Source organism: Ovis canadensis, chromosome 11, assembly GCF_042477335.2.
Source record: "Ovis canadensis isolate MfBH-ARS-UI-01 breed Bighorn chromosome 11, ARS-UI_OviCan_v2, whole genome shotgun sequence".
In the NCBI taxonomy this organism is placed as follows: Eukaryota; Metazoa; Chordata; class Mammalia; order Artiodactyla; family Bovidae; genus Ovis; species Ovis canadensis.
The window spans coordinates 23,307,978-23,322,285 of NC_091255.1; the positions used below are offsets into that span (position 1 = coordinate 23,307,978).

Here is a 14,308-nt window from a genome sequence, read left to right on the forward strand (position 1 = left end):
ACAGCTGGTCTTCCCCGGGGGAAAGCTGCTCCCCTCCCATCACTCTCCCCTCTCCTGTTTTTGGACACACTCTCTTCTCCCGTGCGGCTGCCAGGCCTCCAGCCCAGCCTCAGACCAGCTCCCTGGTGGACCACAATAGCTTTCTTTTGACTTTAAAAGGTTTTCATGGATCAAGTTTTCCTCCTTTAACAGTGAGAACGTCTAGGACTTGAATTAAGAATTGAGGGGCGGGACTTCCCTGGCGGTCCAGTGGCTAAGACTCTGCACTTCCAATGCAGGGGGCATGGGTTCAAGCCCTGTTTGGGGAACTAAGGTCCCACATGCCACCGGACAGTCAAAAAAGTAAAAAAAAATTAACAGGGAACGAAGTGGGTCTCACATTTGGACCCAGGAGGGTCACTTGGCCAGGGTGTCACTTTCACAAAGGGCCTCAGATTTCAACCCTGTTGTTACCTCTAATGAGGTTCAACCTACCAGCACAGCAGTGCTCTGCCAGGATGGAAAAGAAGAGACATTCGTTCATCACGTGGTGATGATTTCTCCTAGTACTGGACTGTGAAGCCATTGATGTGTTCTGAATTCATTGTATTTTTACAAATTCTATAACTAATCTGGGACAAACGGCATTATAATGCATTGCAGTTTCTATGGAAACAGCGATCTGTCATTAAATGTTACCATTTAACATAATCCAAAATTGCTTGCAACTTGTTGCATTTCTTTATTTTTTTATATGTGTGGCACTTCAACAGCTGCAAATGGTCTAACCTCTCTTGACTTCCAAGAGACCCTGGCCTCGTCTTTTGCTATGAGACTATTTAGTAAATAACTTGGGGAAATGGGACTCCCCCCGCCCCCAGTCCTGCCCAAGCTTTGGGATCCAAGCTTCAGCCAGGGATAACACCACTTTGCATATTTTCCTTCGTCTCCTTTGGGGCCCCTTGGGGAGGAGAGCTGTCATCTAGGCCCCGCTTTCCACGCTTTGGTCACGCACATCCTGAGCCCCCTCACCTCCTTGTTCACCACCATGTTGCACATACACTCAGTGGCTGCCTGCCGCAGCTGGTCATGGTTCTCAAACATGTAGTTCTCAATGTCCGGCAAGGCCTTCTCCTTAAAGATCTTCTTCCTAGGGTGTGAGGGGTGAAGAGAGCCTGCTGAGTCCTCTGTAAAGACCACTTGGGGTTTTAGCTCCCAGGGGCCATTCCAACATCCTCAGCCAGCACCGTTTAGATAGTGGTAATCCCACCCCTGGGCTTCCCTGGTGGTTCAGTGGCGAATAATCTGCCTGCCAGTGCAGGAGATGCAGGTTCGATCCCTGGACTGGGAAGAGCCCCTGGAGAAGGAAATGGCAAGCCACTCCAGTATTCTAGCCTAGGAAATCTCATGAACAGAGGTGCCTGGCAGGTTATAGTCCATGGGGTCTCAGAAGAGTTGGACATGACTTGGCGATTGATACAATACCAACAATCCCACCCCCAGGAGGGGTCCCCAGTGACACAGCACAGCATCCTGGCCATAGCATTGGGATCTCGGATGAACATGTCACCTAGCTGGTGATCCTCCTATATTATCGCTGGAGAATGTCTTTCTCTCTCCTGCTGAAGATAAAACCACGATGTGAGGTCTGGAGTAACCCTCATGTGATCATGAGAAAGGGGAAAAGTCTGTCTGAGAATTAAGACAATACAGACAGCAGAGGGGGAGAGAAGTAGATTCTGGGACAGCTTTGTAACCCCTGCATCAAGCTGCCCGAGTCTGGATTATCCTAGAGGAGACATTATGACTCCCAATATCCTGAATCATTAAATTCCCATTATGCTGGGACCACCTGGAGTTGAGTTTTCTGCCACTTAAAAATTTCAGCCCAATTCCACCTCCTCCTTGCTTCCAAGGAGGAATACACTTTACCCCACCCCTCATCCACCTGATATCTCTTTTACTACTTCAGAAGGACGTCTTTCCAGTCACCTTTGGCTTTGCACCTTCAACTTCTGTTTTTCCAAGCGCTAACTCACATCCTTCCCACCACCATTTCTACCCACGGCCTTCCAGCTCATCCTCGTAGGCGCGCGCACACAGTTCCTGGGACATTTCCGACACTTGAGGCGACACCGCTCTCCACCCGTCCCCTCCACGCCCCCACTCACCGGAGCTTGTCACTCCTCCCGGACAGGTTGGTGAGGCCTAGGAGAGCCTCATAGTTCTGGAGGCCATCCCTCTGTGTGTTCAGGAGACTCACGAGGGGCCGAACCACCTCGTACACCTACGCGGAAGGGGTCGAGGCGCCATCAGATGGAGCCCATCTCCACCAGTCATTTTCAGGTGCCCGGCTCTAGAATTTCCTATGCACTTGCCCGCCCATTGCCTGATTCCACCTCCACAATGATCCTGAGGGGTGGGGTTATTTCCTTTACTTTGCAGCCTTGTTTGTCAGAGCCAGGGCTGGAATCCATGCCCCTCCAACTCATCGCCCTCTTTGTGATGGCACCATGCCCCCTCCCAAGCCAGCGGGAGGTGATAAGGAGAAAGGTCCCTGGGAGCAGACTCCTCCCATCACCTCCCCGCCCCTCACCCCCGGCCACCCACCCGCTCCCCGGGGAAGGCGATGTCTGGGTTGGAGACCGCGGCGATCTTCGCTAGGGCGTGGGCTGCCTTCACCTTGCCCACATCTGTGCCCTCCAAAGCCAGGGGAATCAGGGCCTGCAAGGAAAGGGCAGAAGCACTCCTCGGTCACATATACAGAAGCCTCTCTCCCCAGCCTCCCTGTCCAGCCACTGTCTGTTCCATCAGAAGTTCAAGAAGACTCAGCAACAGACTCAACTCCTGAGCATCACAGAAAACAGTTAAATTCTTAATCATCGATTCACTCCCCCTGGTCCCCAGCACACATGGAGGTCTCTGCAGGCACTCTCCCCAACCCACATACATTCATTTGGCTTTTGGAAAAATCAAGACGCTGATGTTTTCCTTTCTGCCTAAGTCAAAGCTAAGCATAAGAGCAGCCATTCACTGAGTACCTCCCATGAGCCAACACTTTAAAGTGTATTTTCTCTAATCCTGTGTCATTCTACAATATGACTGTAGGATGTTTTCCCTTGTTTTACAGAGAGGAAACTATGACTCAGAGAGATAAGTAATTTGCCCAAAGTTGTGCAGTTAAAAAGGGACAAGCAAGGACTCAATGACAAGCCTCCCACACCAAAGCCCATGGTCTCTATCTGCACTGTTTGCTTCCACTAGCAAGGAGGATAAATGGGATTCCACAGTAAATCCCATGACACACCACAGACTCAGGCACAGACAAGACAGGTTCCTGAATAACCGTATCCCAAGAGGTCGGGCGGGGGCAGGGGGTGCATTATTCTTGGGCCAGGCAAAGATTATGCACACACACATACACACAGATTACACACATGCACACACACACACACACACACAGATACATACACAAACACGAGAGAGAGCTCCTCCCCAGTGGAGCACCTTCTTGGATGGCAAGAACCTTATCTCTCTCAATTACCTTACCACCACCTTGAGCCACAATGGTGCCTCGGTCCTTTGGGTTGTCACACAGTGCCAGGAATACCCTGGAGGGCAAGGATACAGGACGTGCAGGACGTGAGCACGCCCTTCCCAGGCATCAGCAGGCCAACCAGTGAGACCGTAAAACCCTGGGAAGCGTTCCCACTGTGCACCTGCCCCAGAACTAACCTTGGGAAGATACTGCCATGGACCTGAGTGGCTGGGGAGGAAGAGAGGCCAAAGGCAGCTGCAAAGAGTGGCCCCATCCCTGCTTAGGGAGATACCAAATGGCTCACTAGGCTTGCCTGGTGGCTCAGATGGTAAAGAGTCTGCCTGCAATGCAGGAGACCCAGGTTCAATCCCAGGGAAGATCCCCTGGAAAACGAAATGGCAACCCACTCCAGTATAATTGCCGGGAAAATCCCATGGATAAAGGAACCCTTCAAGCTACAGTCCATCACCCAGGAAAAATTCTTCTGCCCGGAGGGAGCCCGGAACTCCATGATCTGGCCCTTGCCTTCCTCTCTGGTCTTATCTAGCACCACCCTCCCCTGTGCACTCCGTGCTCCAGACACATTCCTGGAGAACTGTGACCTCATTCATTCCTTCTCCCTCTGTCCTCAGGGTCTTTGCATATGCTGTTCCCTCCGCCTGGAACCCTTCCCTCCGCTGCATGTGAGCAGCTTCTTTCTTTCCTCCAGGGTTCCCTTGAGTTGTCACATCTTCCAGGAGGCCTTCCTGGCTGCCCACCTACATACCCTCCCCTCTAGCCAGTGGGCTGCCACTGCTTGTCTCTCTTTATCCCCATCATGGCACCCGCTGTGTTGTAGCTGTGAACCTGTCTGCCTCCCCATCAGGCTGTACGGAAACTGTGCCTTTCCCCTCTGGCATGTCAGGGTCTGGGAACCAGGTCACCAGAAAGGACAGTGTCCTCCTTCCTCCCAGTGCAAATTTGCACCCGGGAAGGCCCACCCTGGCACGTCACTCTTCCATGTGGATCCCCTTCAGCCTCCTCTCCAGGCCCCAGTGGCTCCCTTCCTCCCTTACTCCCCCAGCCATCGCTATGTCCCCACCCAGCCTCCTGCCTGCAGGCCCTCAGACCCCAGCTCTGGGCCACCGCAGCAGCACCTGGCCAGCAGCTCTTTGGTCTGGTCGGTGAGGATGGCATTGTCAGCTTTCACCATGCAGACCAGCGCTGAGGTGACGCCGGCCTTCAGAAGCCGCTTCACTCGCATGTCCACGAAGTCCTTCTTGTCCTGGGGAGATGAAAAGGTGGCAAGGAGATCAATCCTGGAATAAGGAAGATCATCCCAAACAGTAGATGACCTGTGTGTTCCTTTTCTTGCAAAAGGCTGGCTTTTCATTAGGCTATGCGTGGGGGCAGAGTGAGAGGGTAGAGAGAACAGATAAAACCGACAAAACAATGGACTGGATTTTGCCAGAAACCCAGAGTCAGCCTCAGGGTTGAATAGTAAATGGCAAACCACTCCAGTACTCTTGCCTGGAAAGAGGATCCTGGTAGGCTACAGTCCATGAGGTCGCAAAGAGTCGGACTGAGCGACTTCAGTTTTCACAGATAATCCTCAGAGTGTCTGAGAAGAGGCTGCTGACAGCTGTGGACCGTCTCTGGTAGCCACATTTGAACTTCACAGAGGCAGAACATGCTAGCTATATGCCCTTGCCTGCATGAAATCCTATGCAGCTTTAAAAAATTATTCAGGGACTTCCCTAGTGGTCCAGTGGCTGAGTCCGCCTGCCAGTGCAGGGGGCGTGAGTTCAGTCCCTGGTCCAGGAAGATCCCATATGCTGAAAGGCAGCTAAACCCCTGAGCTACAACTACCGAAGCCCATTGGCCTAGAGCCTGTGCTTTGCAACAAGAGAAGCCACTGCAATGAGAAATCTGTGCACCGCGATGAAGAGTAGCCCCCCACTCGACACAACTAGAGAAAGCCTTGCACAGCAACACAGAGCCAGTGCAGCCAAAAATAAATATTAATTAATAAAAAAAAATTATTCAGTGGGACTTCTAGTGGCTAAGACTCCAAGCTTCCACTGCAGGGGGGTTTGGGTTCGATCCCTGCTGAGGAAACTGAGATCCTGCATGCCTAAAGACCTGAAGTATTTCCCCCAAACTGGATACAAGATGATAGATGCATTCCGATTATAACTTTTTTTTTTTTAAAGCACAGGATAAAAGTGGTAGTTAACGCAACACACCAAAATCCAGATATCCCAGAAAATAAAATCTGCATGAATGTTGAAAACGTGAACTGTAACGAACTGTCCTGTGTCCGTGAAATCAACCACCTACGCTGCAAAACATCCATCGTGGCTTCCTTTGGTTTCCCAGACTATAAATAGTTGATTCCCCCTCCACCTCAGTGGAACATTTAAACTAAGAAAAAACACAAGTGCCACCTAGTGGGGGAAATTGACCATGCTCCTCTTCAATTTATCTGCATGCGTGCGTGCGTGCTGTTACTTCCGTCTGTGTCTGACTCTTTGCAACCCTTTAGGCTGTAACCTGCCAGGCTCCTCTGTCCATGGAATTCTCCAGGCAAGAATACTGGAGTGGGTTGTCATCTCATTCTCCAGGAGATCTTTAAAACCCGGGGATCAAACCCGGGTCTCCTATATTGCAGGTTCTTAACCATCTGAGCCACCAAGCCTGCACTTTATCTGCATCATCTGCCAAATCCTCCCAGACACACACACACGCACACACACACACATGCATACACACACGCACACACACACACCACCCAAATATCACTAACTTTCCGTCCCACCTCTCTGGTGGTCCGGTGGACAGCCTCCTCCCCCTCTCGGCTGTCCTCATCCCCACCTTGGGGTGCTCCTCGGGCACGTGCTGCTTGGAGAACTTGGCCAGCTGTACCAGCTCGGGGATGACCTCCTTGACATCGTAGCTGTTGGTGCAGTTCACCAGGGTGGTGGCCACTGAGTACAGGATGGTCTTGTCGGGGGTCTGGAGACAGAGGTGGCGGATGGTGGTGGTGGGGGGGGTGGTGGAGACAGGAAGAAAGGAAACCTGAGAACAAACCGCTGCTTCCCAGAGGCTCCCTCACAGGCAGGCTGCTTTGGGAGGAGCGTGGCTGGTGAGGCCCCAAGGCAGAGGAACTGGCTCTGCTCACATGAATTTCTCCTGCCCGCCTCAAAAGCACCCAGAGCATGCATGGACATCCTCTGAGTGTTGCCATTGCTTTGTGCTCCTTTCAAAAGCCCAGTGGGATGGGGTGGGACCTGGACAGCCTCTGATGGAAATGCCCTCCCACACTTCTGCCTTTTGTGGTGAGAAAGAGCCATTGGTGGGGGACACGGGGTCCAGTGGTGGTCCAACAGAGGAAGAAAGGCATCTGGGAGGGACTGGGAAAGAGGGAAGGGGCCAAAAAAAGACCTCTTGGTCCCTGAAGACCTCACTCCCGGAAGGGGTCCAGGGAAAAAAGACTACCGCCATCTTACTCACCCTCCCACTGCCTGGAAGGCATGAGGAGCTGTGAGTCCATTTCACGGTCAGGAAAGATGAGGACCAGACAGAGGGAAATGACCAACCCAGGTTTACATGACGAGAAGGGGGTGGAGTCGGGATGAGGAAGGGACGACGTCCAATTTCCCAGGCTCAGCAGACAGCCCGCGGGCCTGAATCCAGCAGATCCCGGGGCCAGAGGTCAGGGCCACACTTGCCTTGGCCAGCTCAAACATGGCCTGCAGGGCAGGGATGTCCTGAACAAAGTCGTCCTTCACGTCTGCGTCCAGCGTGAGGTAGGCCAGGCCCTCCACTGCCCATTTCCGGGTCCGGGTGTCTATGGATGCATTGCACAGCCACCTGGGGGAAGGGAAGCACTGGGGAAGGGTCCCGAGGCTCGGGCAAGAGTGAAAAGATCCAGGGGAGCAGGCAGGTGGGCGGTCTTTCAGGATCTGGCGTCCACTAGGGCACATCCCTGAGAGGAGATGGTGGGCTTGGGGAAAAACCCTTACTTGCGACACTGTTTGGCCAGCTTTTCTGTCGAGCCTTCAGCAAACTGCCTGAGAGCGTAATCTGTGCCGCCCGCCGAGCCGAGTTTACAGAGTCCCTGGGGAGGAGGAGAGGATTGTAGGATTAAAGACACCAGGCTCGGGGACCAGGCCCTGCTCAGACACGTCCCTGGGGCTGGAATATTTTGCCCCCTTGCTTTGCCTGGATCAACCTCTCTGCATTCTACAGAACTCTGGTCAGGTGACACCTCTCCCAGAATGCCTTCCCTGAGGCTTCCAGGTTAGGGTGAATGCCCACAAAGCTGGAGGCTTTTACTCTACCCCTTGCCCTCTGCTCACTATTTTGTCCCCATAGGTGCTTCGTGTCGTGTCGTTTTGAAAAACACTAGGATGATACTAGTGTTAGTCACTCAGTCGTATCCGACTCTTTCCAACCCCATGAACTGTACCCACCAGGCTCCTCTGTCCATGGAATTCTCCAGGCAAGAATACTGGAGTGTGTAGCCATTCCCTACTCCAGGAGATATTCCTGACCTAGGGATTGAACCTGGGTCTCCTGCCTTGCGGGCAGATTCTTCACCATCTGAACCACTAGGGAAGCCCAAATATTAACACAACAGAAACCTCAGTGATAAAACTTACGGCACAAAACCTGGTCATGAAATCACTTTGGTGGGGGGAAGATTCAGATGTGCAGATTTTTACCCAGGAAAAACTGGACTCTTACTGGGGAAAACAAAAGTCTGTCTTCCATAAGAGAAAACTCACAATGGTAGAAGCTAAAATCAGTTTTTTTAAAAAACTGATATAAACCAAAAAAGAAAAACAGATCAATGACTCAAATCTTCACTGTAATTGTTGACAAGAAAAAGGTCAATGAAAGTGATTTCTATATAATGAAAATGGGAAAAAATGCAATAGGTTTAACTGTGCTATATAGAAACCAAGTAAGAAAACTGAGTTTTTGGAGTCTGCACTGAAAGTACTTGCTGGACAAAGGCTCATCAGTGTTTGAGTCATTCAATGGCGTTGAGCAGGGACTTGTTGGTGATCCAATGGTTAAGACTCTGCTCCCAATGCAGGGGGCATTTGATCATTGTTGGGGGAACTAAGATCCTGCATACCCCACGGTAAAAAAAAAAATTAAGGAGACAGTCATTATACAGCATGGTTTCCCATCCTGAATCCACATTCTCACAGTCTTCTGCTTACCACCCTGCTCTGCAGAGGCCTGTGGGTGGGTCTGGGTGCCTACAGCTTGGTTTCCTCAAAGACAGGGGCCACATCCCATTCATTCTGGCATCCCTGGTACCTGGTGCAGGGTCTGGTACCCAGCCCACTCACCACCAGTGCGCGGATCTTGATCTTCTCGTTTTTGGTGGTCTTGTAGATCTCTTTGAGCAGTGACACACCATTGGTGATGATGAAGGTGGCGCGGCTGAGCTTGGTGGAGGCGTGGATGAGGGCCTCCACGGCCACCAGCTGGTCCGTCTCACGCTCCGAGCCGCACAGCGCCACCATCATCTCCATCACACCTTTCAGTCCCAGCAGCTGATTGCCCAGGTCAAAGGGGCCCTGCAGGATCCCCGACACCGTCTGGATGGCAATCACGTTCTTGTCCATGTCCTGGGGGTCAAACGTGCCCCTAAAACGGAAGGCCAGTGTGGTCAGGGGAGTGGGAGATTCGGGGGCAGGCAGATTTGGTTGTGCATCCTAGATCCACAACTCATATGCTGTGTGGCCTAAGGCAAGTCACTGAACCTCTCTGAGCCTCAGCTCTTGATCTGGACACTGAGGATAGCACTACTGCTTCTCAGAGTTATGATGAGGATAGATGACAAAACGGATGTGCCAGGCATTGTGTTCCTCAAGAATCCCACCCAGTTGAGGACTGACACTTAGGACATTTGTTAGGGAGAGAGCTCGGGATCAACACCTGTTGGGAAAGGGAAGAAATCAGGACTGGATGGAAGGAGGCGCTGGACTACGATGCAGTCATGACGAAGCCTCAGCTTGCAAAGAGTTCCAGAGCTGAGAAACCATTCAAAGTTGTTCCACGTTGGAGAGAGGGACGAACCACTGGGTGCTGGCTGCCCTGGGAAGGTGAATAGCTGTCCTTAGCTGAACCAAGTCCCCAAAGAGAGGTGACAGGTGAGAGCTGTCAGCCAAGAGGCTTCCCAGAAGCTGGGATGTCTGGTGGGACAGGACAGCAGAAAGGGCTACCAGGGTCGCTGGCACACCACCTGCCTCTCTGACACGGCTGAATCATGACGCCGCCTGGCCCAGCCGTTCCCCTGTCTGGTCCTAGACTTTCTCCCGTTGAGTTAGGGGGAGGGGTTGGACTAGAAGAGCTGGAAGGTTCTGTGTTGCTTTCAAAATCCACTATCATCTACTCTACAGGAAGACCTCTGTCTGGGGACACCCGATCCTTCTGAGATCTGCCCAGGTTTGTTCGTTGTGGGGGATCAGGGCAGATGTACACAGTGTAAAAGCAGAGGGGTATAAGTGAAAGGAGAGCATGGCGCAGGAGTCAGAGACCTGGGCTCCGGTCCCACCTCTGCCTCTGGCTGGGCGAGTGGGTGAGTCCTTCTGGGGGAGAGGGGCAGGCTTTGGGAGCTCCGAGAGCCCCTCCAGCCCAGAGTCCATGCCCTGTGCTTCATCTTCCTGCTCGGTGCTGGGGCACCCAGAGCCCTTCCTGGTTGTGGCCTCTGTGCCCCAACTAGCGCTGGTGCTCTCGAGCCTGAGAGCCGCACTACTGAGGAGCCCCACAAGGAGGAGCCCAGGCTTCACAGCTAGAGAGCAGCCCCGCCTGCAGGAACTAGAGAAAGCCCGCACGCAGCACCGAAGACCTGGCGAAGCCATGAACAAATAATTTAAAAAAATAATAAGGAGTTGAGGTCTGCCCTTTAAACCAATGCCAGCTGGCATCTGAACTTCCACCCAGCCCCTGGCTCCTGACAAAGCACCCCCAGGGGGTGAGAGGTGGCAGCCTCAGGCTCCACTTGTTGAAGGTGGTAACCCCCCGACTCAGTGTCAGGTGACCACAGAGGCAGCATTCACAGGCAAACCGCTATCCAAACTTAACTGGCTGGGAGATAGTTACTGGAACTCAGCTCGGGCCTTCATGAAAGACTCAAGTTAGCGGCAAACACTGAAGCTGAGGTAGAAAAAGACCACTGAGAAGCCCTGAGGAGCGTTAAAAGTGACTCAAAGTTGGGATCAGGAGAAACGATGGGATTGAGCCAACTTTGCTGGGCCCCGGATCCAGGAAGCTGAGAACATTTTTTACATTTTAAAGTAGTTTTGTTTATTTTCTTTTTCATTGTGTTAGAGACCTACATGTTTCATAAAACCTAAACCACTCTCTGGCCCTTTACAGGAAAAGTCTGTCAACCCCTGGAATAGAGAAAGGAAAGCGGAGTGAAGGGAGAGTTTCCACCCTCCCAAGACTCCCCTAGTGCTTTTAAAACGTGCAGCTTCCTGAGCCACAACCCAGACTACTGAGTCCCAGAAATCTGAACAGTTTCCAAGTTTGAGGATTATTGGAGTAAAGGAAAAGAGAAGCCAGCTACCATAAGCAGAGATCCACACGGGGAGGAACCGTGGCTTCCACCCAAGAGCGAGCACCAATGTGCCAGCCACTTAAATGCAACGTCTTGGAAGGTCTCCCAGCCCCAGTCCAGCCTTCGGATGACAGTAGTCCAGGACAACATGTGGCTAATGTGTAAGCCCCAAACCCAGAACCCCCCAGCCGAACCTCTGCCAAATTGCTGTCCTATTGTGAGATAATAAATTACGTTTCTTGTTTTACACTGCTAAATCTGACTGATACAGAGCCTGACTGAAACGGAGCAGGACCTATGGTCCTGCCTTTGGTCTGTGGAAAAACTCTAGCCGAACAACAAATTTAATCAGAGAAGTGGGAAAATGCAGTCACAAAGGAAAACAGTCAAATGAAACCAAATAATAATAGTTTAGTCATTAAGCTAAGTCAAGAGTTTAGTTTCTCCTCAAGGGTCACAGATAATATTCTGAGCCATATCCTGTGAGCTGTCTTAAAGATACTGAAACCCTCGCCAGGTGGAAGAGGTCAATTACGTGATGACTGGACTGTGGCCGTGATAAATGCTGCCACGGTTCTGAGAACTGGCCTCAAAGAAACAGGAACAAACTGACCCTAAAGACTAACTGGACTGAGCAAGATGATGCTGGTCAGACCGCTGATGACCAGTTTCCAGGTGACTGCCAGAGCTGACTGTGCCGTTTCTATGTGTAGCACCCCTCCTTCCATCTCTAAAAATTCTTGCCCGCTGACTGTCAGCAGGGTGGTTGTGGGGCTGGAGGGGAGGTCAGCCTTTGGACAGGAGTCTGCCCTCCCCTCCACCCCCAGGTTGCCGACCTCTGAAATAAAGCAAGCTTTCCTTCCCACCAGCCTTGCCTCTTTATTGGCTTTCGAAAGGCCAACAGCCAGACCCCCACTTGGTTACATGACCCTCCGGGAGACTCACGTGATGTACTCCTCGCAGATCTTGCGGAAGTGGTCGCGCTCGGGGTCACAGCGCAGGTCGTCATAGAGCTTGTTGATGAGGATCGAGGCCAGCATGCGGGTGTTGTCACTCAGGGGCAGGCAGGACGGCAGATCTGGGACCTGCCCCACCACCTTCAGGATCTTCCTTAGGCCTGCAGGACAGACAGCAGCAGGTATAAGATGCCGGCCAGGCCCTGTCCTCACAAACACCCCTCCTCGCCCAGCTCTCTGCAGCCCGCCTTCTGGCAGCACGCGGCTCATCCAGCGTGAAGGGCATTGGAATGCAGCCTAGAGACCCAGGCTCCACACCCGCCTCTGCCCCTACCTGAGCCATTCGCCTCCCATCAGGGGCCTCATTTTCACATTTACACAGTCAAGACTAGTTGAGCTCAGAGGACTCTACATGGCATCACCGACTCGATGGACAAGAGTTTGAGTAGGCTCCGGGAGGTGGTGATGGACAGGGAGGCCTGGCATGTTGCAGTCCATGGGGTCGTAAACAGTCGGACACGCCTGAGCGACTGAACTGACTGACCAGCGCTAACGTTATAATCTTCCTCAAATACTGTTTTATATTCTCTTTTCCCCAGGCTTCAGTTTCTTTTTTTGTAAAATGGGAACGATACTACCTACCTCATAGAGTTTGAGGGTTCACCAAGGTAATGTGCGGAAACATTGGCCTAGTGCTAATCTAGACACATCATGACACTAAATATTTGTTAATTATTTAGCAAATAGGATATTTACCATCATGGTTATTATCCCTTCTCCTGTTGAAGAACCTTCAAAGGCTTCCTATTACCCACCAGGCTAATCCAGCCATTACATATTTGTCGAATAAAAGAATGAATGAGTAAACGAGGTGTTAGCTACCAAAATAAAGGACAACCTTGATGTCAAAAAGCTCACAATGCAATAGAGAAGACAGATGTATAAACATTACAATAAGGTAATCTTACTGTGTGCCAAGAGCTTTCTACACGCTATCTCACTTAATCCTAACATTGACCCTACTGGTGAGCAGAAATTAATATTGCCATTTTTCAGAGCAGAAAACCAAGACATGAAGAAGTCAAGTAACTTGCTCAAGACCACAATGCTGGCAAGTGACATAGCGGGGACCCTCTCTGATTTAAAAGACCACGATGTTAACTGTGAGGCTCCACTGCCTCGGGGACGATAGCTTGATTTCAGAGCCAGGTCGTAGTGGTGGCTAGGAGCTGATCAAACCTAGGATGGCACAGGTCAAGTGGGAGGGGGGCAATCTAGGTAAACACTGGGCGGCATGATACCCTGGCCCGGGGCAGGGGCAGTGAACGTGCCTGGCAGTAAACTTTGTGCTCTGTATTTAAGCACACACACACAGAAGCACTGGCAAGACTGGGCCTGATGAACCAACCCCACCTCCCAGCCTGGCTCTCCAAAGCCTTCAGCAAATGCAGCTGCTCCACGTCCCCAGCCTCACCTGCTAGCTTTCCCTTCAGTCGGCCCTCATCTTGAGCATCTCATTTCTCTTCTGCTAGAACACCCTGGACCTCCCGTTTGTCCGTGTCTGCCCCTCCCTGAACCCAGAAACTCACTTCAGTCTTGACATCCTGGTGACTCCCCTACCCAAGTCCCCCAGCCCAATTTTCACAACAAACAACTTCCTCATTACAGCTTTTCACCAGATACCTAGATATTTTAAAGTCTACACTATTTTTAACCTAAATGCTACTCATTTCGGTGCCTAGAATAACAGATACTGCTCCTCACCCACTCTATCCCATAAACCGTGTTGTTGGGCCTAGATCCTAGTGCAGAGAGAAGCATATTGTCAATGCCCAGCCTTTGTGATATGTGCAGAGAAGACCATAGCTGGGATGGGGAGGGAGGGGAGTGTTGAGTGGAGGAGGCTTAAGCACTAGAGTAATATGTTCAAGTCTAAGCACATGAACTTTGCTGAGATCTGTGAAAACCAAACGAGAGAAGTGCTGTATCAAAACAGAATAAAGGTCAAGGTGATAAAAGCTGGCTTGAACATTTTAGAAAAGGTATGGTCTAAATGTCATGATACCTCTGGGAGAATTTATCACAGCAGATCATAAAGCCATAAGTATGATTCCTGAACAACTGAAAGTGATTTAGGGTATCTCCGGGGTGATGCCCTGGAGCTGACGAATTTAATGGATGTTTTCTGGAGCACTCTTACTGATCTTTGTATAAAGTACATGGATGCCATTTCTCCCTTCTGGAAGGCCTGCATTTTGCCAGCATGAGACT

At 51.4% G+C, this 14,308-nt stretch overlaps 1 protein-coding gene across 1 annotated transcript in view; it reads right to left on the reverse strand.

Annotated features, from left to right (window-relative positions):
• The window catches only part of UNC45B (unc-45 myosin chaperone B), a 30,911-nt gene that overhangs the window by 4,454 nt on the left and 12,149 nt on the right, over nucleotides 1-14,308 (reverse strand). Inside the window, exons 9-18 of the mRNA XM_069542662.1 lie at nucleotides 12,027-12,198; nucleotides 8,863-9,163; nucleotides 7,522-7,616; nucleotides 7,228-7,369; nucleotides 6,371-6,511; nucleotides 4,654-4,781; nucleotides 3,524-3,590; nucleotides 2,590-2,703; nucleotides 2,151-2,266; nucleotides 1,012-1,129 (exon numbers count right to left, since the gene is read on the reverse strand). Of these exons, the coding sequence (XP_069398763.1) occupies nucleotides 1,012-1,129; nucleotides 2,151-2,266; nucleotides 2,590-2,703; nucleotides 3,524-3,590; nucleotides 4,654-4,781; nucleotides 6,371-6,511; nucleotides 7,228-7,369; nucleotides 7,522-7,616; nucleotides 8,863-9,163; nucleotides 12,027-12,198 (1,394 nt within the window). The remainder of the gene's footprint in view (nucleotides 1-1,011; nucleotides 1,130-2,150; nucleotides 2,267-2,589; nucleotides 2,704-3,523; nucleotides 3,591-4,653; nucleotides 4,782-6,370; nucleotides 6,512-7,227; nucleotides 7,370-7,521; nucleotides 7,617-8,862; nucleotides 9,164-12,026; nucleotides 12,199-14,308) is intronic.